Source organism: Homalodisca vitripennis, chromosome X, assembly GCF_021130785.1.
Source record: "Homalodisca vitripennis isolate AUS2020 chromosome X, UT_GWSS_2.1, whole genome shotgun sequence".
Classification (NCBI taxonomy): domain Eukaryota; kingdom Metazoa; phylum Arthropoda; class Insecta; order Hemiptera; family Cicadellidae; genus Homalodisca; species Homalodisca vitripennis.
The window spans coordinates 67,595,677-67,620,354 of NC_060215.1; the positions used below are offsets into that span (position 1 = coordinate 67,595,677).

General features: G+C 38.1%; 2 protein-coding genes across 4 annotated transcripts in view; both read right to left on the reverse strand.

Annotated features, from left to right (window-relative positions):
* Nucleotides 1–24,678, reverse strand: part of LOC124369124 (PTB domain-containing engulfment adapter protein 1) — a 68,975-nt gene that overhangs the window by 34,515 nt on the left and 9,782 nt on the right. Inside the window, exon 1 of one of the 3 annotated variants that reach the window (XM_046826888.1) lies at nucleotides 13,938–14,193. The exons of 1 other annotated variant lie outside the window; for it this stretch is intronic. The gene's annotated coding sequence lies outside the window, so the exon portion shown is untranslated. Of the gene's footprint in view, nucleotides 1–13,937; nucleotides 14,194–24,678 lie in introns of those variants that run through there. One more of the 3 variants, XM_046826886.1, reaches the window with a different exon arrangement.
* LOC124369472 (leucine-rich repeat extensin-like protein 5) lies at nucleotides 7,151–7,714 on the reverse strand. Its single transcript, XM_046827481.1, has one exon. The coding sequence runs from the start codon at nucleotides 7,712–7,714 to the stop codon at nucleotides 7,151–7,153; it is 564 nt and encodes a 187-aa protein (XP_046683437.1).

The following is a 24,678-nucleotide window of genomic DNA, read 5'->3' on the forward strand; positions in this document are numbered from 1 at the left end:
TTCAAGCGTTGGGTTATCCTGTCGGCGAATACAGAACCCTTGAACTCGTCCTCGGAGTTAGAAACTCGCAATTAAGATAATAATAACAGTGAAGGACACTAGTTGTCGTTAAATAACATCCGTCTTTGCCTGAACCGCTGATTGTCCTCTCGTTGACGGTGATACCCACGGTAATGAATTGGGGCGGTTAGTTTTGGCAGAGACGCGAAGAAGAGGCCGACTTGTTTAAATGCAACAAAATTAAAGTGACCCTTATTAGATTTTAATAAAGATTTATATGATTATTGTCATGAAGAAACGTCTTTTCTTTTTTTATGACAAGAAGTGAAACCTGTTTGTATCTTCATTGTGCCCTTTTCGCTTCAAAAGCCACACATTTGATCGAGTGACACTCTTTTGTGAACGGAGATTTTCTAACCGACTCGACTAACATATGTTTTTAATATCGGCTCAAAAGACCCATACGACCTTAGTTTCAATATACCGACCGTCAACATCTGAAGACTTGTTTTTTTTGTAATCTGAACATTTAATCCTAATGTTCAAAGGTGCTCCAGACATTTAAAATGTAGTACTTTATTTTATTACAGGTAAACTAAATAAAAGAATGATAATGGATTAAATTCCGATGCACTTATCAAAAAACCTCTAATCAAACCTAATATCTGCATTGCTTTTGCAATGATATACGAGCACGCGTAATTCACGACGAAAATAACATTTTGCTGTATTATGTTTACGAGTCATTTGCACTATCCCAATAAACCAAGATTCTACTGACTATTACATTCAACCACGTGTGGAATAGAACGTAAATACATATTTGCTGGAATTAACTCTATGTCATTAATAAATTACCTCAGATTCATTTTAAAAGAAACATGTAATAAATATCACATAATAAATTATACTATAAACGCTATTGAAATATACTTCCCAGTAAAATTAATTCACGAACAAGAAATATATAGGAGTCATTCAGTCATTCTTGAGAACTAGAGGATACTCATGGAGACTTGAGGTACTGGTCATGTGACTGAACACGAAGAGCTGAAGGTCAGGTTAGCGACTGGCGTCATAGTGAGGACTATTTCCTCGAAACAAACACATACATCAGTAACAGACATTGTCTTTCACTGTAACAGTATGTTTTACATACTCGGCTAGTATTGCGGCGCATATCCACTGTGATAGGTAAGAGAGCGCCAGTAACCTATATTATCCTTTACTGTAACATACAGTAGCAAGATAATAATGGATATAAAACTACTGGGTCCCTCAATGCTGATCCTCTTAATCCTAAATACTGATCCATTGTAATTTGTACAACGTATAAATTGCGGACAATCCCATCCCGCAAAGCTTTTGCTTTGGTGGCTATTCTGTTACACGTAGAAAAATAGTACAGCTGCCTCGAAACCCCACAGCAGTTATTACCGTCAGCTGCCGAGACGACAGAGATCTTAATGAGAATTACGTTCTCCGAGCCGATACAATTCCGTGTCAAGTGAAAATCAACTACTGATTAGCCCGATACTTAACAGATACTAATCTGACCACGCAGGATAAAGGATTTTACTACCTGCGTGGTGAGAAACCACTCACCGCAGTAACACCACTCATACCTCAGTGTCAATAACACAAAGGTTATTGCCATTTTTTCTGACCATATCGAGTTTATGGCGTCCCTCGTCAGTGGCGAGCCGTCGCAAGAATGCAGCAGCACGGCCAGGATCATAACGCTTATTGTGACTACCGTGCATTTTATGGAGGCTTTGTATTGTGTGCTCTGAAGTGTTTCCGATACGTGGCAACCAACACGGTACAGGCTTAGCATGCAAATGCAATCTTACTGTTGTTTGGAGGCAATTTACCGAATTGTAATGTTATCAGAGCCCAAGCGATATCCTTTTCAATATATTCTGGAAATGGAAACTGCTGCAACGACTACCGGTTACACGATTCATAATGTTTGTGTAGCCGGAGCTACCGCAAATCCGAAGAAGAAATCAGCTATTCAACAATCTCGGCTTCACCAACGTCTACCGAGCACACAGCTATAATAGAGACGAGGGAGAAAGAGTGCAAAACGCTGCTCAGGTCTCAAAGGAGCCTTCGCTATCCGGTCAAGATCAAGTGAATGTTCTCACCCACCCTCTTAGGTCTCGACTCGACCTTGAGGTAAGTGCCGAGGTAAAGCCATTCCCCACCAGGATACATCTGGAGAATGAAAGCACCTTCTCTCATAGCGAACGAAGAACCTGCAACTAGTGCCGGCATGTATTGGCACAAGATATAAAATACTGAAAAATACTGCACACATATGTATGTTTCTGGCTGTGTCGCCGTCGCCTGCTCCAGTAGTCCAGAATATTCTAAAGACTCCATTTCGATTCCGCAACCAAAGAAAGTTCCAACGAAAGATAAAGAATTGACACATTGGTTCCCAATCTCAAGTCTCACATATAGGAATCAAAACTCCAAAAAAATAAGAATCGACAACAATGGATCACCGTGTGTTACACCTTAGGCCACACGATAAACTAGAATCCTACCCCAACCACACAACTTAGTATCACAACTTAGTTAATACAAAAACGGGTAAATAGCATTTACAGAGCGATGATGAAGAATACGGGTACTGAAACGTCTAAGGAATGGATTGATACCGCACCAAGGGAGATATCTCCAACTGCTTTCAGTCTTCAGCTGCTGCATCGACAAGACGTGTTATAGTCTCTTACTTAATAACACCCGATTACTCGATCTTTAGAACCACTAGGAACAACAAGAAGATGATTTAGAAACAGAACACCTTCTTGTGCAATCGCTTCTTCCTTCGCCTTCAAACGTAACTATATTAAATTCCATAGGACCTTCCCTTGATTAGGGCCTTCCAGGCATGAATCTTTTCTTTCCCGACACCTCATGCGCTCTTCAGCGATGGAACCAAGCCGACTTCATCTGTTTAAAGAATATTATGCAATTTGTACACTCATATTCGACAGAGTTACAAGAGATGGCGTAATAGCGATTTTGAGAAAGAAGCAGTCGATGGAACGATTCGATTCACCAAATCTTCAAATTGCAATTTCCTTCACCTATAAGGTCCGACTGATAAGGGGCTGCCCCCGAGTTAGTTTTCTAATCAAACTTATATATCTCCTATCACCAACTACGAGGTGCAGAAGTGTCTCGGCTCATATTTAGCTCTTCAAGCCAGAACATACGATGACATGTCGTCAAGATTGTCCCGATAAACTTTTATCTGTAATCCGTACTTTCGTAAGTGCCAGTCGATAACGGATTCCGGAAGAGAGGCGAGACAGTGATAGGAACGATCGCTATTTTCCTTAAATTCGTAAAACACAATGAGGACCGTGCCAAATACATCGAAAATATGATATCGTATATCGATATGTGGTAACGGAACATTTTGGGAGTATCGATTCACAACGTCTGCCCCTCCTTAAAGTTCATTTGAGTGCAGAAGAAACATTTACTTCAGTTAACTGATATGGCCTTAAACGATGCTTTATGAACAGGTGTGACAATTTTTCCCCTTCTCAAAAAGAGAGAGAGAGCAACTAAAAATGTTTAAATATTAACTCCTAAACTTCTAACACCTCATATTAAAGACCGTTACAAATTAAGTTGTGAAGTTTAGAGTCCTTAATACATATCCCGCCCCTAAATGGCGCCCTAATTATACTTCATACTTAAAACTAATTAAAAGTTCATTTAATTTGTAAAATTACCCAAAGTAGTTTTAATGATGTATAAAAACAAGTTTAGATTTTTTTAAACTATAAATAAGTTTTTATTCACAGTTATAGAAAATAACCTCCGTTTACCTCACGACAATACCCGGACACGATTCCAAGCGCTGACGCGCATTCAAAACATATTCGTGGTAATATCCATGGGCTTTTGTGAAAATATCGTATTGTTTTAGTACGTGGTAGCAAGCAATCATTGATATTCCAATATGCAAGCTCGATTTCGGAAATTAATCAGGAACCGAATTACTAGACACACGCGTTACCGCTGAGCTGCCTCCCTTGGTTTGTGCATAGTATTCAAGCTTTAATTTTATATTTTAAAATATAATATGCATGGTGTTATGGCAGACGCCACTCCCTTGGAAATGAAATTTTGCTGGATACTCTCCTTGAGAGTTTTCCGTGTTAAACTCTAGTTCCTCTTGATTAGGATAGTTACGATTGTTCCTAAAGTAACGAGGAACCACTGTGGGATCCGTAAGTGTAAATTTGATGAAGGCGCAATCGAAGGGTCTAGAACCTCCAGATTGTTATTTACTTCATCTATAAAATATCTTGGAGCGTACAATCTTCATACTACATAGCCTGGAGCATCCAACCCTCGATATACCACTTATCCTGCGTATGTCAGCCAATGTTGTTTTCGACAATTTAACCAAACTGCTCTATGACCAATTTTATCGTCCGTCCTTGACTTCATCAGTTAGGATGTGTCACTAAACACTCGTTCAGGTAATACCGACCTGTACCTGAGTATTTGAGGTTCCTGGGAATCGGAGATTCAGGTTAAATCCAGTGTAATAATCAGTTTACACAGAGAACTTTGGAAATGGGTTCGCCATTTACGACGTTATCGTTAGTTAACTACTGAATATTGAACGGATCCATGTGTCGTCAGTACGATGTGTCTAGAATTTGAACAGACAGCACGATTAATTAGTTCTTCAAAGAAGACTTTAACTTTGTTCAAATGTGCCATCACGTATCACAATTCATAATTACTTTACTGTTATTTATTGTAGGTCCAACCCGATAAAACAATAATTACGATATATATTATGAAACAATTTGGTCTTCACATTAAATTTAGAATTTATAATGAACAAATTAATATTGTATAGGTAGAACTTCAAAATTTCAAAATATTTATTGAAATTATGTCAGAAATTCTACTTTTTATGCGTCCGTTTTATCATTCGAGGCAATAAAAAAGTTTTCAAATAACAGGCTGGAAGCATCTGATGCAAACATAACGGCTTTAATCTTTCTATAATTACCCATTAAACTCCAGGGAGTTTCAACAGCCAAGTACTGGTACTTACGAAACTGTACTTGAACAACTGAGTTTGCTGCACCAAGTCGTGATTTGTGATCCAATTAGCTGTTCTTAAACATTCGTAAGCTCTCGACTTCCTAAGTCTAACATTTTAGCATCTTACAGTTGAACCTTAAGTCTTTATTTTTACCTCGATGTCTCTAAAACTCGGTTACATTGGCATCAAAAAGGGTTGTTTCCTGATATAACTGATATAACGAGTTTAAAAAAGTTACGATATGATGTTATTTCATCGGCTTGAATTTCAAACGTGCATTTCAGTAACTCTATACCATTCCCTCTGGGGACTGTAACTGTATCAGTTGATAAGGTCTAGTACCTACAAACGGCCACCTCATATTTCGCCCGAAAAATACACGCATATTGTTTTTGTCTTTTGTTTAATGACCATCACGGTATTCCTTCTTAGTCGAGTGAGGTTCGATTTTTAAGTAGACGCATCGCCACTTAATTTACGACATCATCATACAATCTGGATAATTTACATGAAGTATAGATTAGATGCCAAACATTAACATATATTTATAATTCGTTAACTCTGGTCAACTTAAATTTGTAATACTAATATTAAGATATACAACTTTTAGGGTCAGAGTTTAAATTTGAAGAATGGGATATTACAAGCGATAATCCGCTACCGTCTCGCCATTTCATAACTTAATAACGTTTCCGGGTTCAGAATGTCCACCTGATCACATTATAATCTCAATCCAATTGTGCAAGTTGTTACTTTTTTCTGTGTCTCAATACAAAAACTCGACCCTGCATTAATGGTCTGCACTATATTTGTCGTACATTTTGCTACTGTTTACAAGATCAAGAAGGGTACGTAATGGCATGAAAATGCAGAATTGCATGTTGCCCTGCAGATAAGGACTCCTCGAATTGCAACTCCAATGGAAGGTCCCGTTAATATATACATCCACTGCGTCAATTCCAGATATAAATTTACGCGTATTTTCATTGAGTTAAAATAAACACAAATATTTAACAACACATACAAAAATGCTCCTAATTAGAACAAAAATAACTGTACGCACTATTTTGAATCGTGGAATTTTAAATTTGTATTACAGTCGTACACAGTTATTTATATGTTATGATGTGAGTGAAACTGTAGAGACAACTTGAGTGAAATAAAGCTATTGTGTTAGCCGTGTGTACACTGACGATAAAAACCAGTACGACTCACAATATTGACATTTAGATTATCTTTGTACTGACTAAAACAATCATTACAGTGTTTTTATTTTCAAAAGAGACAACAGAAACTGAGTTGAAACACTCAGTCGTAGCTTGAATTCTTGCACTTCAAAAGCTTTCCTATAGGCATTATTTTAATAAAGCAAAAATGATGCTCCGATTAAATACAGAGTAACTTTTGCGATGTATTGTCTCTGGCGTGCTGAGGCCGAGACCGGCGCAAGCAAGGCCCGGACCAGTGACACATGGGCTGGGGCCAGAGCTAGGCCCGGCCTGTGAGACATGGGCTGGGGCCAGAGCAAGGCCCGTCCTATGAGACATGGGCTGGGGCCAGAGCAAGGCCCGTCCTATGAGACATGGGCTGGGGCCAGAGCAAGGCCCGTCCTATGAGACATGGGCTGGGGCCAGAGCAAGGCCCGGCCTGTGAGATATGGGCTGGGGCCAGAGCAAGGCCCGGCCTGTGAGACATGGGCTGGGGCCAGAGCAAGGCCCGTCCTATGAGATATGGGCTGGGGCCAGAGCAAGGCCCGGCCTGTGAGACATGGGCTGGGGCCAGAGCAAGGGCCGGGACTTGTGAGGCATGGGCTAGAGCCAAAGCAAGGGCTGGGACTGGTGAGACATGGGCTGGGGCCAGAGCGTGGCTGGGACTGGTGAGACATGGGCCGGAGCCAGAGTTAGGGCCGGGACTTGTGAGACATGGGCTGGGGCCAGAGCAAGGGCCGGGACTTGTGAGACATGGGATGGGGCCAGAGCAAGGGCTGGGACTTGTGAGGCATGGGCTGGGGCCAGAGCGTGGCTGGGACTGGTGAGACATGGGCCGGAGACAGAGTTAGGGCCGGGACTTGTGAGACATGGGCTGGGGCCAGAGCAAGGGCTGGGACTGGTGAGACATGGGCTGGGGCCAGAGCGTGGCTGGGACTGGTGAGACATGGGCCGGAGCCAGAGTTAGGGCCGGGACTTGTGAGACATGGGCTGGGGCCAGAGCAAGGGCCGGGACTTGTGAGACATGGGATGGGGCCAGAGCAAGGGCTGGGACTTGTGAGGCATGGGCTGGGGCCAGAGCGTGGCTGGGACTTGTGAGACATGGGCCGGAGCCAGAGTTAGGGCCGGGACTTGTGAGACATGGGCTGGGGCCAGAGCAAGGCCCGGCCTGTGAGACATGGGCTGGGGCCAGAGCAAGGGCTGGGACTTGTGAGGCATGGGCTGGGGCCAGAGCGTGGCTGGGACTGGTGAGACATGGGCCGGAGCCAGAGTTAGGGCCGGGACTTGTGAGACATGGGCTGGGGCCAGAGCAAGGGCCGGGACTTGTGAGGCATGGGCTGGGGCCAGAGCAAGGGCTGGGACTGGTGAGACATGGGCTGGGGCCAGAGCGTGGCTGGGACTGGTGAGACATGGGCCGGAGCCTAGAGCCTACAATCCGTCACGACTTTCCCACTCGACCCATTTACGCTTACATCCGAGCCAGGGACAATTGTGTAAAAAAGTAACGGTTCAACACACAGAGCACAGACAAGTAAAGAACAAAGACGCCCATCCCAAATTAACATAGATCAGTACCGGTACTCAGAGTAATGCATACATTCTCATTTCGTTTGGGGATCATATTATGGGAAATGCTTACCTGGAAGTTTACGTTGAAACCAGTGATGTTGAACTTTAGAGCATTGAATTATGTGTCAAGTACTGTAAAATTATAACTTTCTGTTAAAGATAATGTTTATGTGTAAAACATAAAATACATCATTACAGTTTCCAACTGAATTCGAAATGAACTTTGAACAGGTTCGGGTTTAGACCTGGTTATACAGTTTACACTTGACGTCAGAAAGCAATTCTCTCGTAAAGAAGATTGTATAACAACTGAACAGGAAAGTCGCTCTCCAGCGGACAGTAAGGAAAATAGTGTGATAGGAAAGGTCTTGGGTCAGCAAGCCAATAATTTCACAATGAATGTTTTATCCACACTAGGAAAGCTTGTCAACTGGCGCGTCGTTGACCAATAGAACCTGACGTTTACTAGACCTACCTGTACACACGTCTTGGCATGCATCTCATATGGTTTACCAAGTGATAATGGACTAAAGATGAAAATGAATGTTGGTTACACTAGATAACTTTACAAAGCTATCCAGACTTATTTTAACTTCGTATTTTAGTTCCATATAAATTTTATATCGCAAGGGAAAATCTTGCAAGAATACAAAAGAATTAATCATTCCATTCTGAAAATATGAATACAGAGATGAAGTAGAGTTCTTTAACAGCAAAAATCCTCAAGTTTCATAATTTTACGTTTCATAGTTTTCAAACCTCCAAAACAACCGTAACTGATAACCTGAAATTTCCATTAAAATCCCAAAACACAACTTTTATTCAATTTAATAATAGTACTTCGATTAAGGATAACATTGCAGTGGGGCAATCTAAAAGAAATTGGTTTCTTCATCGATCCAACTTTCATAAATATTATATTTTATAGCTGTACCTCAACCCCGATCTGTTGTTGGTGCTATAAAAATAGCGATTAAAAGCAAAATTATCTGATAACAACTACCATTAATACAAATATTATTTTATGAGGCAAAGCTCATTAAGTATCATTAGAACATTTACAATATACTGTAATTTGAACTGGCATGGGTAGTGCGGCATAACATAATAATTATTTAATGAGAAATACCATACTAATACAATTCGTCAATTTTATTGAAAGGTTAATTTTTTTAACTTTGAATGTATTAGTAGGTAAAAATCGAGAAAGTTTTAAATTATAACATGAAGTTTTAAATGCATACAATGAACACAACGATACATTACAAGATCCACTGTCTAAAGCATGCTAAACCAATCATAAAATACAGTGTACAAAACACAATTACAATCTTGAGGTATTTCGGTCTCGCTGTAGTACCATCTTCGGATAAAAGGAGTTAAAAACCACACACTGTGTGAGGAAACAGTGAAACTGTTGTGTCCTTGCTGAAGTTGGCTCTCCTTATCTAGGTCGAAATATCTCAAGATTGTAAGTGATAGCAATGTTTTGTCACTGTTAGTACCTAGAGAATAAACTTTACACTATTAAAGAAATATGCAACTCACTATCAAGCCATGTTATCTGACTGGGCATTGCGATCGTTTAAATTGTTTTTCTACTTTTATGTCAATGTTGTGCCATAGTTGTTTTTTTCTATTATATTTGTAATTTTATTTAAATGTACGTTATAGTATGATATAAATATTGTATATACTTGGTTAAAATTAGTTACAAGAATATGTTGTTGTGATGCGATAGGTTATATCTATGTTTTGGTAAACAGAGTTACTACTACAATATCACAGTGTTTGTTTTAACAAGTTTATATTCTTATTGTTCAGTATAATCGCATCGTTTTATGCTCCTTTTGCGCAGGATTAGTAATCGGGAATAACATTTTGTAAACAAGATTAATGTTTAAGATTATGTAAACTTCATAAATAGAAACTGAAACGTATACGACGGATAATACCATCGATATACAGACACTGTAAGACAATACCTATGGAAGACGCATAGACATTTGGCTTCCCTGGAATTTATGAAAATATGTAAAGATCGAGGTATAAAAATGTATCAATCACGTTGAAAGTTATTTTTGCACCTGATTGCGCAACCTACTAACACAATGTAGCAAAAAGGAAATTACTCTCAGGAATAATGCTTATGGCAGTGATAGGTTGCAACAATTTGCAAAAGGAAACATTGCTACAGAAATAATGTTACCAACAATCTAAGGGACCCCACAGCTTTTAAATCAGCTATTTTTCTACTTCGGATTATAATCACTGAGCTATTGCTAACAGTAATAGCTCAGTAGAGCTATTGCTCTGCATTAATATTGCCTTATCGGAGAGAATAGTTGCGTTACTTTCGAAGTTATACTGCAAACCAAGTAATAAATGGAAACTTCATAAACATGTTCTGCCCATTTTCTGTCAAACTCAAAGTCGTTTCGCAAAACGATTCCTCTAATACAATAAGTAGAAAATGCCCCAAAACAATCTTTGCTGTAAGAACTGTAGATTGAGTCTTTAGAAGCAAATGGTGTGTTTAAAACCTATAATTTCACTTAGAATTTCATTAAAAAGGATTGCCAAAAATTACGCCTGCGTAAATATACAATCACAAAAGACTATAAGAAGTATGGGAAATTATTTAAAACTAGCTATATAAATCACGGAGAACAGAAAAAACAGAGCAATTTACATATGGAGTACGAGCACACCCAATGAACTTAGTCGATGTTTTCTCGAAAATTTCTCGCGTTTTGCCGTATTGGAGTTTACATAAGGTAGAATAAATGTGTACTATGCCTAATGTAATCAAATTTATACCATATCATCATTACATTAATTGAAGAGGTTTGTGCGTATAGCCAATACACAAACATATTCTCATAATGTTCAATTGTTTTACAGTAAAATATTGATTTAAACGATTAATTTTGTTTTAAAAATACCTCCTTCTCCCCAAAGTATTGTCTGAAGCTATCAAAGTAAGCTAGCTTTTGGGTAAAATGAGACAATCGTGTGGCCTCACATTTTCAGGAATGTATTTTATTACTAAGCAACAGAACATAATATGAATTACCATAGTTGTTAAGAAATATTGAAATAACATCAAAATATCCAGTAAATATCAGAAACTACGTACAAACACTTCAAGGTACATGTTAAAATGTCGAGCTTACAATAAACTTTAAATGTTATAAATACATCTTCTTAGTTACTTATTGTTTCGTATAAATTAATTTTTCCTGACTTGAACATATCAACATTCCTTTCACATTATAACACGTACATTGGCAAGTTTAATTTATTTGTTTTCTATAAACAAATAACATTTGTTTTCTATAAAGGAGATTTGCGTTTTGGTTTTGTTGAGGAGAGTCTGTTGCCAATAGGACACGTTAATACATTGCAAAATTATTTAAACAAAACATACGCAAAGTAAAATGACACAATGCAGCAAAACGCTAAATTTTAAAAGCTATAAATGTGCCGATATTGTTATTATACGTGAGTATTCTTGTGCATGTTACGTAGTCCAACAAACATACCTGGACCAAAGACATCCAAAATTATATACACTAAACCGTATACAGCTATACTATACCGTTAGGCTAGCTATACTATACATAAACTATGATGATAGATGACGGAGGCGCACCAGAACCCATCAGGCTAGCAGTAAATTACAAATGAAAAAGCTGGTTTATTGGCATGGCTTACGAGGAAGAGCCCTGGTTTATTACGAACTTATCGTCTGACATAAGAAGTATTACAAATAATGAAGAGTCCTTTATTTTTTATACAAATGTTCAAGGTCAAAACTTACTTAATTTAAGGGAAAGGAATACTTTGAGATAAAATATAACTAAACTGAGATACTCGTATAATCCTATTTTTGAGAAACAAAGCTTTTTTGTAGTAATAAATTACTGCGAAAACATAAATAAACCTTCTAGTAGTTGTAATTTTTCACAAAAAAAGCGAATAAAGTGTTAATAGACTAGCGATATGGAGAAGTAATTGAGTTTAAGGTGGACTACTACGAAACATAAACAATAAAAAGGTTGAAATTTCTTATGTGTACAATTCTAATCACCACTGTGTTTAGTGCAGCTTTCTTAAAACCGTTGATTTGTTAAATCAGGCAGGATTGTAACAACAACATTTACGTTAGAAGTTAGAACAATGCGTGCATCACAATAAATGGTTTATTTACGACCAGAGTGGAACACCGGTACTATATGCCTTTATGAGTAACATATTGTACAAAATGGCTAATTTAGGACCATAAGTCCCTATTTTACAACTAACCCTAATGAATGAATCAGAATGAGCAAAACAAGTTTACAACAAAACAGGTTTGGTAAAAAGCCTATGATTTATGATTTAATTTAAACCCCGGGCTTGACGCCGTAAATCAAATAAAATCCAAGTGTTTACTGTCTGTACGTATTAATCATTTTAAAAATATAATGTAAGGACCAAATGACGAGAGCCAACACGTCGGGTGTAAGTCGAGGTATAGAGACAAAGTTCCGTGCAACGCGAGCTACCGGTGAAATCTACCAGCTACAGAATATTATTAGATATCCTTCAACGTAATCGACCGGAACAAGCTTTCGTTTACTCTCACTGACAGTCTGACCAGGACTGCGGGTACGCTACAGTGCCTCGCGTCACCTTTCGCTCGGCAAACCGTCACAATCTGAACACTTGCTGCGAAAATTTACACTTACACAAACCTAGAACTCTCTTCATATACTGATGAATTTAACGTTACGAAGAACTTGTCACTACCAAAACAAAGTATAATGTGATTATCCATCAAATAACCGTATCGTTAACATGGATTCGTGAGTCCTGGCTAGTACAGAAAATTTGCGTTAAATCTAGAATTAAAATTAAATTTTAAAAATACCGTTCATAAATTGTTAGGAGTCATAATAAAATTAATAACGTTTAAAATTATTTTAATTGTTTCCGTTCCATTACAGATGCAACATAACAAACCTAACAATATTATTTTACTCGCTATATCATTAACCGAGTTATATATTACATTTTCTACTACGTATTACAATATGTTTACCGATACTGAAAATTACTAAAAAATCACAAGAAACAGTGTGCGATTATATTAAATTGCTAGTAACCATTGATAAACTCATTTTTGTTTAGCATACACGAAATATAATTACAAAAATATGAATACGACACATAATTTCAAAATCGATGAAGTCACGTAAAGACAATCAAAATGTAAAATGATAATTCTCAAGAGGATTTCTTTTGTCATACTGTATAGTGCTGTATATAATTTTGCCGTTATTGTACGTAACAAGATATATTACCTAATAAATCCCTAACGATATTTCCAAATCGTGCCTTTAAGCTCTCTATTGTTATTATTGACCTTTAAAACAACATAATTAATAAATACCAAAGGTTTTGTGGGAGGAACAAAATATTGCTATATAGCCCGCTTAGTAATTAATTCTTCAAGACAGTAAAATATGGATCTGAAAATAAGAACTGAGAACGAACATCGATGATATATTCAAGACATTATAGTTTGTTGTGAAGGAAATCAAACAATAACCACTTTCGTGTTCCGTAAATACTGACATCACGAAGGGTTTTGAAACGCTGAACTCGGAAAGGTTTTGCCTTGGGTCGGATGCGCGTTCCGTGCGTGAAAGGGCCTGACCGCTTTCTGTTCTGTGTTCGCACGGGAACCACACAATAACTTCTTTATTCACAACAGAATTGTTTTGTGTGTAACACGCGAAAGTCCACAGTAAACTCGATTTCTACTCACAATCAATTATAAAATTGTACTAAATAAAATAGTGAAAATCTGAAGTCATCCGTTTCCGAATGTGTAATACAACAGAAAGACAGGTAAAATCGAAGCGACTACCAACGTGAACGGACATGACAAAAACACAATAGTCGTCTCACCAATTGAAAGTACTCAGCATTGAACTGAACAAAAGTGGGAAACACCAAAATATAATAACTTTATAACCTTAAAAGAACGAATTACTTAAAAGCGACGGTAAACGTACCTTGGAAGTTAGCGGATACGCAATTGGAGTAACTGCCGAGTTTCGATATAGGCCAGAACTATCAGCTGTAGAGGGGAAGGGGGATCAGCTGGTCAGAAGCGTGGAGGGAGTGACGAGGAGGAGGAGAGGGGCAGCGAGCAGCGAGCAGCACTGACAGCAGCGAACAGCACGACCACAACCTACTCTACTGCACAGGCACAGCATCACAACTGCGACTGCGGCAGCGGACAGACTACAGGCACAGGCAAGGTGAGGCCAGACGGTGACCGTGAGCCTGCACCGTGTGGTGACTGGCAGAGCCTGGTACGGCCGCCCGTCCCCGACCCCGTCCCCTACCACTGCCTCTGCTTCTACTCTGTTCTGTGTTCTCTTCAACCGAGATGCCTGATCAATCAGGATCTCTCCAGATCTAATCTTAACCGTTCTTAAAGTAAATATTCATAAAATCGTGTATCGTAAAAACTCACAAAACTTTGCGTGTTATTAGTATCAAGTTACTGTGACGAATTCAGCTATTGAATACCAATCTCGTATTCATTGGTGTACATCAATAAATACGTAGTCGCTAAAATTTGGTCTGAGGACACGGACGCATCCCAAAACCGGCCAAAGCTTTAAACGGAAGGAACTCATCATAGATTTCGGGAGAAAGAAAGAAACCAAATAAACATTTAATAAACGAAACAACGCGACGCGACGGTCCAAAATCCTTTAGGCTACCTTTTTAGTATCTTTTGCTCGTTAGACGACCGTGAAAAATTAAAACCCTGTTGTAATAATTCAACTTATTCTACGTGATGATTTATAACATGACATAAAATCAAACCAGTATTATATAAGACACTTTTCTTGGTATTGTATATAATGGCGTTTCCAAAACAATGTCCAGCCACACAACTGCCTACGTCACAGTGCCGGATCTATGGAGTCTCAGTTGGCAGAACGGCGTAGACAATGCCAACTGAGTTTCTGCGCTACTGACATTGTGTAAGCTACAATCGTTCTATACACACAGCTCATTACTTTCCCTAATGTGCTTAGTTTCATGTGAAAACACTATTCAGATAGATACATTTTTGACAATTAACATCTTTACCGTAAAATACCACTGTTTTTAGCAGAAGGTTTAAGGTTAATAAAAACAGTACATGAAATACATAAGGATAAGATATACTCTTCATACTAATAAACACCAATCAATACCCTCATAGGCGTATAATACTAAAGATCAATAATTATAAAGATCCGTATAATACTAATTTAGCAATACCTCTGTTGGCACGCAAATGCTTTCTTATTTGTGTTATAAAAAATCTTTTAACCATGGTTATTAAATTACAGTTTATTCTAAATTATTGTGTTGTATTAGCATAAAATACAAAACTGTGGAAAATCTGTTTATTTGTTAATTTCTATGCATGGAAGCGTGACGTCTCAAATAAAGATTATATTTTATATTTTAACTATCAAGAATATTATTAATAAACATACTTTGCTGTACAGTTAAAAATGTTGGTTTTTATTTTTTATGTATAATTTTAGTTGTAGGGGGATAAAACCATTTTCATAAAGAAGCAAGAAACTTCACGCAAACAAAACCTCTTAAGAAATTATTTAATGTCATTATTTAATATCTGTTGATTTTACATTAAAAATGTTCTAGGTGAAAGAAATGTCTTCAAAATTAAAAAGAATAAAATTTAACTGGTGTGTTGGTTTTTTTAGCCCAACCCATGATTTTTATGACAGAGAGAGTTAGTAAGCTGTTGCGAAGTAACTTTTGTAATACTGTACAAGGATAAGATACAAACCTAAATGCTTTGCGACCCACGGGTCAACCCACAGCTCGGTACGGTCTCTCGTTTCCTTGGCCTTTGGATTGGTTAAAGAAAATCGTCCTACACCATCCCCATTGCAGGCTGGAACCTCGTGACAGCAGTTGGTATCGAACCTAGAAAGCTATTTTAACTCATTACGGTCTCTTGTTTCCTTGGCCTTTGGATTAGCTAAAGAAAACCTTCCACCACCCCCATTGTAGGCTGGAACCTCGCGACAACGATTGGTGTAACACCTAATGAGCTATTCAGCTCGCTACGCTCTGTTCAAGTTTGTGAACTTACATCATAAACACACCAATCTTCAGGAACTATTATTTCATTGTTTTAGAAGATAGCTCATCATCGAAAAAGTGCAACGTAGCTGCCATAAAAGCAGCTAACATGGGGACGTAGCTCAACTGACACTGTTAACACCACGACGTACCAATGCCGTATCACTATTGTTGAAATGTGCTGACCATGGACAGAGAGATCTTATAGAATATCTTGCATTCCCAGTTTGACAAAGTTTAAAATGCTACACGTCATACATGAAAATAAAATATACACATATTTATTGATAACTTGGCTTAAATACTGAAATTAGATACAGTTCGGCTTTTCAAAAATATGAAAAAAAGAAAGTGTGTGAAAGATGTTTATTTCAGAGTTGATTAGCTTGCTTCAATAGCCAACCAAGTAAACTCATATGTTAATTAAGTAATTAGTATGAAAATGCGAAACTTTACCATCTACTATGAAAGTAAGTTAATGTACGTAGGACGTGCTGATTTCTTTATCTAATCCAAAGGCCAAGGAAACGAGGGAGCATAGTGAGTTAACACAGCTTTCTAGGCTGTAGACTAACCATCGTTATGAACTTCCAGCCTACAATGGGGATGGTGTATGACAGTTTTCTTTAGCTAATTCAAAGGCCAAGGAAACTAGAGAGCGTAGTGAGTTAACACAGCTTTCTAGGCTGTAGACTAACCATCGTTATGAACTTCCAGCCTGAAATGGGGATGGTGTATGACGGTTTTCTTTAGCTAATTCAAAGGCCAAGGAAACTAGAGAGCGTAGTGAGTTAACACAGCTTTCTAGGCTGTAGAGTAACCATCGTTATGAACTTCCAGCCTACAATGGGGATGGTGTATGACGGGTTTCTTTAGCTAATTCAAAGGCCAAGGAAACTAGAGAGCGTAGTGAGTTAACACAGCTTTCTAGGCTGTAGACTAACCATCGTTATGAACTTCCAGCCTACAATGGGGATGGTGTATGACAGTTTTCTTTAGCTAATTCAAAGGCCAAGGAAACTAGAGAGCGTAGTGAGTTAACACAGCTTTCTAGGCTGTAGACTAACCATCGTTATGAACTTCCTGCCTGAAATGGGGATGGTGTATGACGGTTTTCTTTAGCTAATTCAAAGGCCAAGGAAACTAGAGAGCGTAGTGAGTTAACACAGCTTTCTAGGCTGTAGAGTAACCATCGTTATGAACTTCCAGCCTACAAAGGGGGTGGTGTATGACGGTTCCTTTAGCTAATTCAAAGGCCAAGGAAACTAGAGAGCGTAGTGAGTTAACACAGATTTCTAGGCTGTAGACTAACCATCGTTATGAACTTCCAGCCTAAAATGGGGATGGTGTATGACGGTTTTCTTTAGCTAATTCAAAGGCCAAGGAAACTAGAGAGCGTAGTGAGTTAACACAGCTTTCTAGGCTGTAGAATAACCATCGTTATGAACTTCCAGCCTACAAAGGGGGTGGTGTATGACGGTTTTCTTTACCTAATTCAAAGGCCAAGGAAACTAGAGAGCGTAGTGAGTTAACACAGCTTTCTAGGCTGTAGAATAACCATCGTTATAAACTTCCAGCCTACAATGGGGATGGTGTATGACGGGTTTCTTTAGCTAATTCAAAGGCCAAGGAAACTAGAGAGCGTAGTGAGTTAACACAGATTTCTAGGCTGTAGGCTAACCATCGTTATGAACTTCCAGCCTACAATGGGGATGGTGTATGACGGTTTTCTCGTTAATCCAAAGCCTGAGAAAATATGATCGTAGCGAGCTAATATAGTTTTCTAAGCTTTATACCAACCATAGTCGTGAGGTTCCAGCGTACAGTCGTGATGGTGTAGGGCGGTCTTTAGCTAATCTAAAGGCCGATGAAACGACAGAGCGTACCGAGCTACCATGACTTTCTAAGCTTTATACAACTATTGTCGTGCGGTCTCCTCAAGGCGAGCTTGGCCTCAGACAATGTAAAAATATATTTATTTTTTAGAAATCCTTACTTGGAACGTGTTATTGACTAGTAAACACCCTCAATTCAATTAGATTCGTTGTTTCTTACACATATATCCTAAACTAAATGGCGTATTTGAGTATCCAATCTATAAGTTTTAAAACCGCAATTCTCGTACGATCGTCTGTTCTCGATCGTTCTTTTAGGATTAAAAAAACATTAATTGATATGGAGCTTGACCTACCCTTACATTTTAGGATTTTGTACCCGCTCCTCATGGACCCCTAGAAGAGCTGGTACTGATTGCCTAAAAACGTTGTACTTTTCGTCAACTCTTCGGGCTGCGCGATAGTTTGAGATACTTCGTATAAAAACCAAAATGGTAATAATAATAGTACGCATTAATAATCGTGAGTGGGCAGCTCTGGCATCTGTATTTGAATCATATCGGAATGGGAGGATACTGTAATCAGTGGTATAACTATACCCATGGCCTCGGCCTCCCTCCCTCCCCCCTGTTTATTAAGCTGCATGATAAATCAATCGAGCACACCAATCAATAATTAATTGGATCCAATAATTAATTGGATTGATAACCACTACTATCAAGGCTTGGTGCACTCAAATAACTCGTTTTGTTATTCAATATTCCGATAACCATGTGTACAGGAGAATGGAATGTTTGTAATCTGTATGTGTCCTGTTGGGAGATACGCGTGAAGCTCGGAACGCAGATTATGAGTGGCCAATATACGCTCTTTGTGAAAACTATCCAAACTATACAACCGCGGGTTGAAATAATAATTAAAAAACTGTAATAATTTAAATTATAGGTTTTATCACATAATAGGAGTTTTACAACTTAAAAACCATTGAATCCCGAATGGTCTAAAGGAGGTTTTTATGATAATGATGTCGCTTACACGCTTACTAACTGCGAAAATCTTGTGCATTATAATAAAGCGTTTATCTTTTAGGTTAGCCGAAAGTGTCGGCCACATAGCTAGGAATCTTACAGCGAAGGATTGTACATCAAAGAATACGATTGCTCTGTGTCTCACATATAGAGTACGTAGTTAAATCGCCGAATGGTTCCAGAACGTCAATAAAATACGGAATTGTATCACAGCAAAATCCCCAAAATATCTTAGCCCGGGAATCCCACAGTAAACACTCGGTGGGAAAGAAACAGTGATTTGAAGGAAATCAGGTGCCGAAACAAGGGGAATGTTAGAGGGTGTATATGATGTCATAATATTGAACGCGGAGTTTTCCGAACGACTCGATAACTGCGATTGGCCGACTCTGCAGCTCTTTCCGATAAACAGATAGTCAAATATAATTCTCAGTGGTATATGGTAAGTAAAATATTTGGGGAAGTCGAATATGAGGACTAACCCGCAGAGCTTAATTAAATTATACAAAGCTCCTATAGACGCCTTGTAAGTTCATTTTGTTAAAAACTTCGTTAATAGTTCATGGAAAATTATTAACCAAGTAGTCTGTTACTTGGTAAAGAGCCATGTATTTTGTGCTTAAATAGTATACATTGTGCCAACATATTGAAATTTTTACCCTTCAGAAACAGGAATTATAGCGTATTTAGTCCTACCGGACCATTAAAATGCTGTCGACTTGCTTGCCTGCACAAGTCGAATTCCGAATTGGAACTTATGTAGTTTCAATTAAAATTCCACTTGTGGAGTGTTAGCATGTAAATAGCGTGTTGCTGGCCCGACAGAATTGAACACGCTAAAACCCTTGTTCCTCAAGGGTAGAAATTCTAAACCTTTGATAGATATTGGTACAAACTAGGCACTAATAATTTAGAAATCTCAACTGAAAATTCGACAGTGGGCTGGTCAGCGACATGCATTTGGCGACGAAGCATATCTGGCACAAATGATTATATATTTTCCTCATTACTGCAATGAGTATCTTGAAGATTTATGGATTCAAGGATCAAAATCGTTATGAACGTTATATAGAATATTTTTCACAGAGTGTAACTCTGCAGCGTTCCCACAGTTGAGAGGCACAGTCCCAGATAAAAATCAATTGTCCTTTTGCACTAAAAGGACAGAGCTCCAAGCCCAGAAACGTTCTTCCGTGTAGCAAATATGTTGCAGATTGTATGAAAGAGTAAGTTTTAATCAAAATTGGTTTAAATATTGAATACGACAAATGTCAAACAAGGACATGTATTGAGCTTTTTCTGAATCAAAGAAGATGGTTTTCAGGAGCATGGACATTTTACAAATGATTATAATCGAAATTTATATAAACATATATTTTTAACAAATGCTAATAAAAGAAAGTTTACGAATGATTTTTCGTGAAGGATGAGAAGCCTCTAGGCACAATATCCATCACAGCGTGTATGCATGTTATATGAACACAGCTACAAGATATCAAGAAAGTTGATTCATAGAAGCTACCAGATGCCGGTAATATCTAGCTGAAATATTCCAGAGAGTAGGAACTCCCAAGAGTCAAGATTTTTCCAGAAGCCGGATAATGACTGAAGCAGAGAGCTTCCAGAGGTCAGAGGCTGGAATCTCCTATAGGGCAAAAGTTTTCATGGCTTGGGAAATCCCAGAACATGGAAGATCACAGAGGATTAAATCTTGAAGAAACGAGAAGTTTACAGAGCTTACAATTATAAGCTCTCATAATTCGGAGCCTTCTAGATATTGGAAGCTTACAAAGATCGACGTTTCCAGAGACCAAGACCTTATACGACAAGAGTTTTCATAGAACGTGAACACCCTTATTCCGAGATATTCCGGAGACCGAAAAGCTCCAAGAGGAAGGACGCTTTGGCACCAGTAGATATTGTCAAGAGATCCCATAGGAAGAATTTCTAAAATCAGAAGAGTCTATAGGCCGAAAGTTCTATAGGCGTTGTTTCCAGAGATGAAGGAATTGAAGAGCCCGTGAGCTGTCAGGGACTGGGGATCGCAAGAGGCTCGAAGTTCTTATTAGCAAAAGGTTTCAAAAGGCAATAAATTCCCGGGAATAGAGAAGCTTCCTGAGATAGGAAACGACTAATGGGAACTTTTGGAAGTTGAAAGCTTCCAGAAATTTGAAAATTCTAGAGGTGGAGAACCGAAAGCTTTATAGGCCGAAAGTTCCTACAGACCGAAAGCAAGAACATAAAGTTTCCTAGAGGTTTGGCGGATTAATGGCGTTCAGATCAGATAATCAGATAATGGCGTTTCTAGCTAGATTTTAGTATCTCTCAGAGACTGGGTGAATCCTGACAAAAGTGATCTTGCTGACTGAAGATTTCTAGATTCCATGAAGAGCACTAGCAAGTTGATCCTATTAGATAATAGACAAAACGTAACTTAGGTATCTCGAGATTAAGTAAATCCCGATGTGGTGTGCTGTACTTCAAGAGACAAGCAAACTTTAACGAAGTTAATCTGGTGGAAATTTAGCCAAAACATCTTCTTTTAAGTTGTTTGCAAATTAGTAGCACGCATTTATTAAAACATTAGTTTCGCTAAGCAGTTTAAATACAAATTGTGTGGTTTTTAAAGAGTAGACAAAATTGTATTAGCTCATCTACTCCAGTTGGATTTAAATGGATTGACAACGTTATCCCCATCAATAGCATACCAGAACTTGCTGAAATTAATAGTTTCATTACAGTAGGTTAGCTATCTAGTAGTGATCGTAAATCGATATTTGTTACATGTTTCTAGTTTGTTAAAATAAATCAATGTTCATTAATTGTCTGCTACCTTGATCCATATACTGTTCTGTACAAATTACGGCAAATTACCTTCCTTTCGTGTTTTCGCCACTATTTTTAAAAGGTACAAATATAAAATATTAGTTTCATATTAGTCTTAAGGGCAAAAAGTCCCACAGTGAGTTTTCCTACAGCTACGTGCCTTTTTTGTGCGATGCCGAGCCATGACGTTATTTGCTGTGGGATACTTAAGTATGAGAATCACCAATAGGATTTCTCGTTATGAAATCTCACGAACACAAGAACACTAAATATGAGCATTACAATTTAAATCAAATGCCTCAGACGACCACAGCATATTCTTTTTATTTATGTACTAACTGTGGGGACCCGCAAAAATTCATTATACTCTTCATAATTGCCGTTACATTGAGCTGTATGTTACGCAGCTGTTCAGTTTTCACAATCTTACAAGCATCTGCTATATTGGAGAGTTCTACAGCAGAAGAGTCCTATCAGTATCCACGACACATTTGTGCAAACGTAATGTATATAACGATATTTCAATGGTATCATAATGAGATTTAACACATGGAATTGGTCAACAACCCGAATTAGAACCTCCTACGCGTCCAACAAACCTTCCCTTGGGAAGATATTGTAGGTTGCTCAAGCAAAAAATACAATTGACTCGTGAAAAATAGCGATAACTTGTCCCCGCATCATTTAATCAAACACGGATAACAGTATTTTTTACCACATACAATGCGGGTTTCTATTCGATTTAATGAGCTCTTACTAAAATTGTTAGAAGAGACAGTACAATTTACACTGTGACTGGCAGGGAACTTCACTTTTACCTACAATTATAAAAACCTCTATAAAAATACAAATCCATTTTGCAATTATTGCATGAAACACTGTTGAGGCGTATTCATTCCGAAAAAAATTTGTTCGCCCTACGGGTAGATTGAAAACGAGAGAAAATAATGCATTAGTTTAAAACGTATTACTTAACACCTGCCAGCTTCAGTATTTGCATATGCCTATCTTTTCTGTAACTTGCTCTAGTAAAAGATTGTCAATGGTAGTAAACAAGACAAAGAGTTACAGTCACTCCATATTCCAACGCCTCGAACTGTTTTCTGTTTGACTTTTTTAGTATGGTGGTGAACAGTTTTGTGTAGATTAAACTATAATCTAACGAAAAAAACCAAGCTCATTGGTTAATGACTATAAGTTTGTAACAGTATAGAAGAGAAAGCTTACATTTAGATTAGCATGGAGCAGAATGAATACTTCGTGTTCAAGTGAACTGAGCTGATACTTCCTGAATCCGGACTGGTGTCCGTTCTGTGCAATAGGTAGAGGTTGTGTTGTCAGTCATTACTGAAATGCGTACATCTGTGGTTTCTGGCAACCTCTATCATTTCGTAAATTACTTTTCTTCCCGTATTTGGAAGTTTTTGTAGTTTATGTAGTGAAATAATACGGGTTTGTTATTTTAATCACTTTTTGAAGGCTATGTGGAAAACATTAAAATATATCATTCCTGAGAATTATCGTTTTTAGCAGAACAGGTAACATGTGATAATAGATCGATTGTTCGCCTTTACTAGTTTTACAAACCAAATCATGCGATAGAAATTAGGCATCGCTCAATTCCTCTTGATTTTCAGTTCATTTTAAAGTGACACAACTGATCAAACAAAAACACAACTAGATGAATTGAATCGTACACACCCGAAAGTAAACTAAATTACGAGTAGGCTACAACGTCTTCAAAGTCATATATTGCCTTAAACACTCTTTCTTTTCGTTTATAATTTAATATTGGTTTTTCATTTACGGATATATTTATCTTTCTACAACAGTGAAATAGTATTATTATAGGAACGATCTTGATTTAATACGATATCTGTAGTTTAAATATAAAATTCCGGGCAGACGGTATAGGATATAAAGTTGTGACCAGGCAGTAGACTGTTAAGTGGCGTTAGTGGTTTTAATACAGGCCGATAAAAAACTTCATTGAACAATAACTTTACGATGATGTAGACCAATGAATGTGACTAATTGCTTGCACCGACTGGACCATACATGTCAGAAGAGGAGACATGTGACAGCTGCCACAGTGACATCTATATATCGGATAACCTCACAAGTTTGCTAATCTCTTATTGATACACTAAACTAAAAGATACAAAGGTAGGAAAGTATTGTGTATAGATTTAATAGACAGTTTTTGATAGATCCACCTCTAACTGAAAGATTTTAGAATTTTATACAGTACATAATAAAGAGAAAGAAATTTTAAATAAATCAATGAAATATTAATAGAAGTATGCACCATCCAGTGTACGGTATTGCATCAATGTAGTATGTGCTACAATGAACGTGCTGGGCAGGTGGGCACAATGATAACGGGAAACATCGTCCTCCTCAGTAATCGGTTTGCCAAAACTTGAGGCTGCGTCTGGTTCACTCCCTTTCACAAATTTGTAGTATCCAGTGAATCGTTCCCATACGGTATGACCTGTATAGTATTGCATCAATGTAGTGAGACGGTCAAGTAGTCATGTGGTCAAGTAGCGCTCTGACAACGGTAAAGGTACATGTGTTTCATGTAAGGACAGTGACGTGGTGGATGATGCCATCTTCACTAAAATATTAATGCTAGTAGGGTATAAGGTGATCGAACTCTGTAGGTTCCACACTAGACCACATAATGCTATTTAATGTCAATTGATGGAGGAATGGCTCATTTGTCACTCAACCGACCCATTTTGTGTATGTTTTATAGAGGTTTCTGTATTCTATGTGAAGACTGAGTATGTGGACGGCTTAAATATCAGTGGTAGTAAAGGATGATAGAACCTAGCTGGAGCACTGACTGTGACCAGCTCCACACTAGACCACACAAGGCCCTCAATTTTTCAATTGATGGAGGAAATGGTACATGAGTGGCTCGTTTGTTACCCGAC

Coding starts and splice junctions, on each gene's coding strand:
- LOC124369472 (XM_046827481.1), bottom strand. CDS start 7,714: ATGTCTCACCAGTCCCAGCCACGCTCTGGCCCCAGCCCATGTCTCACC.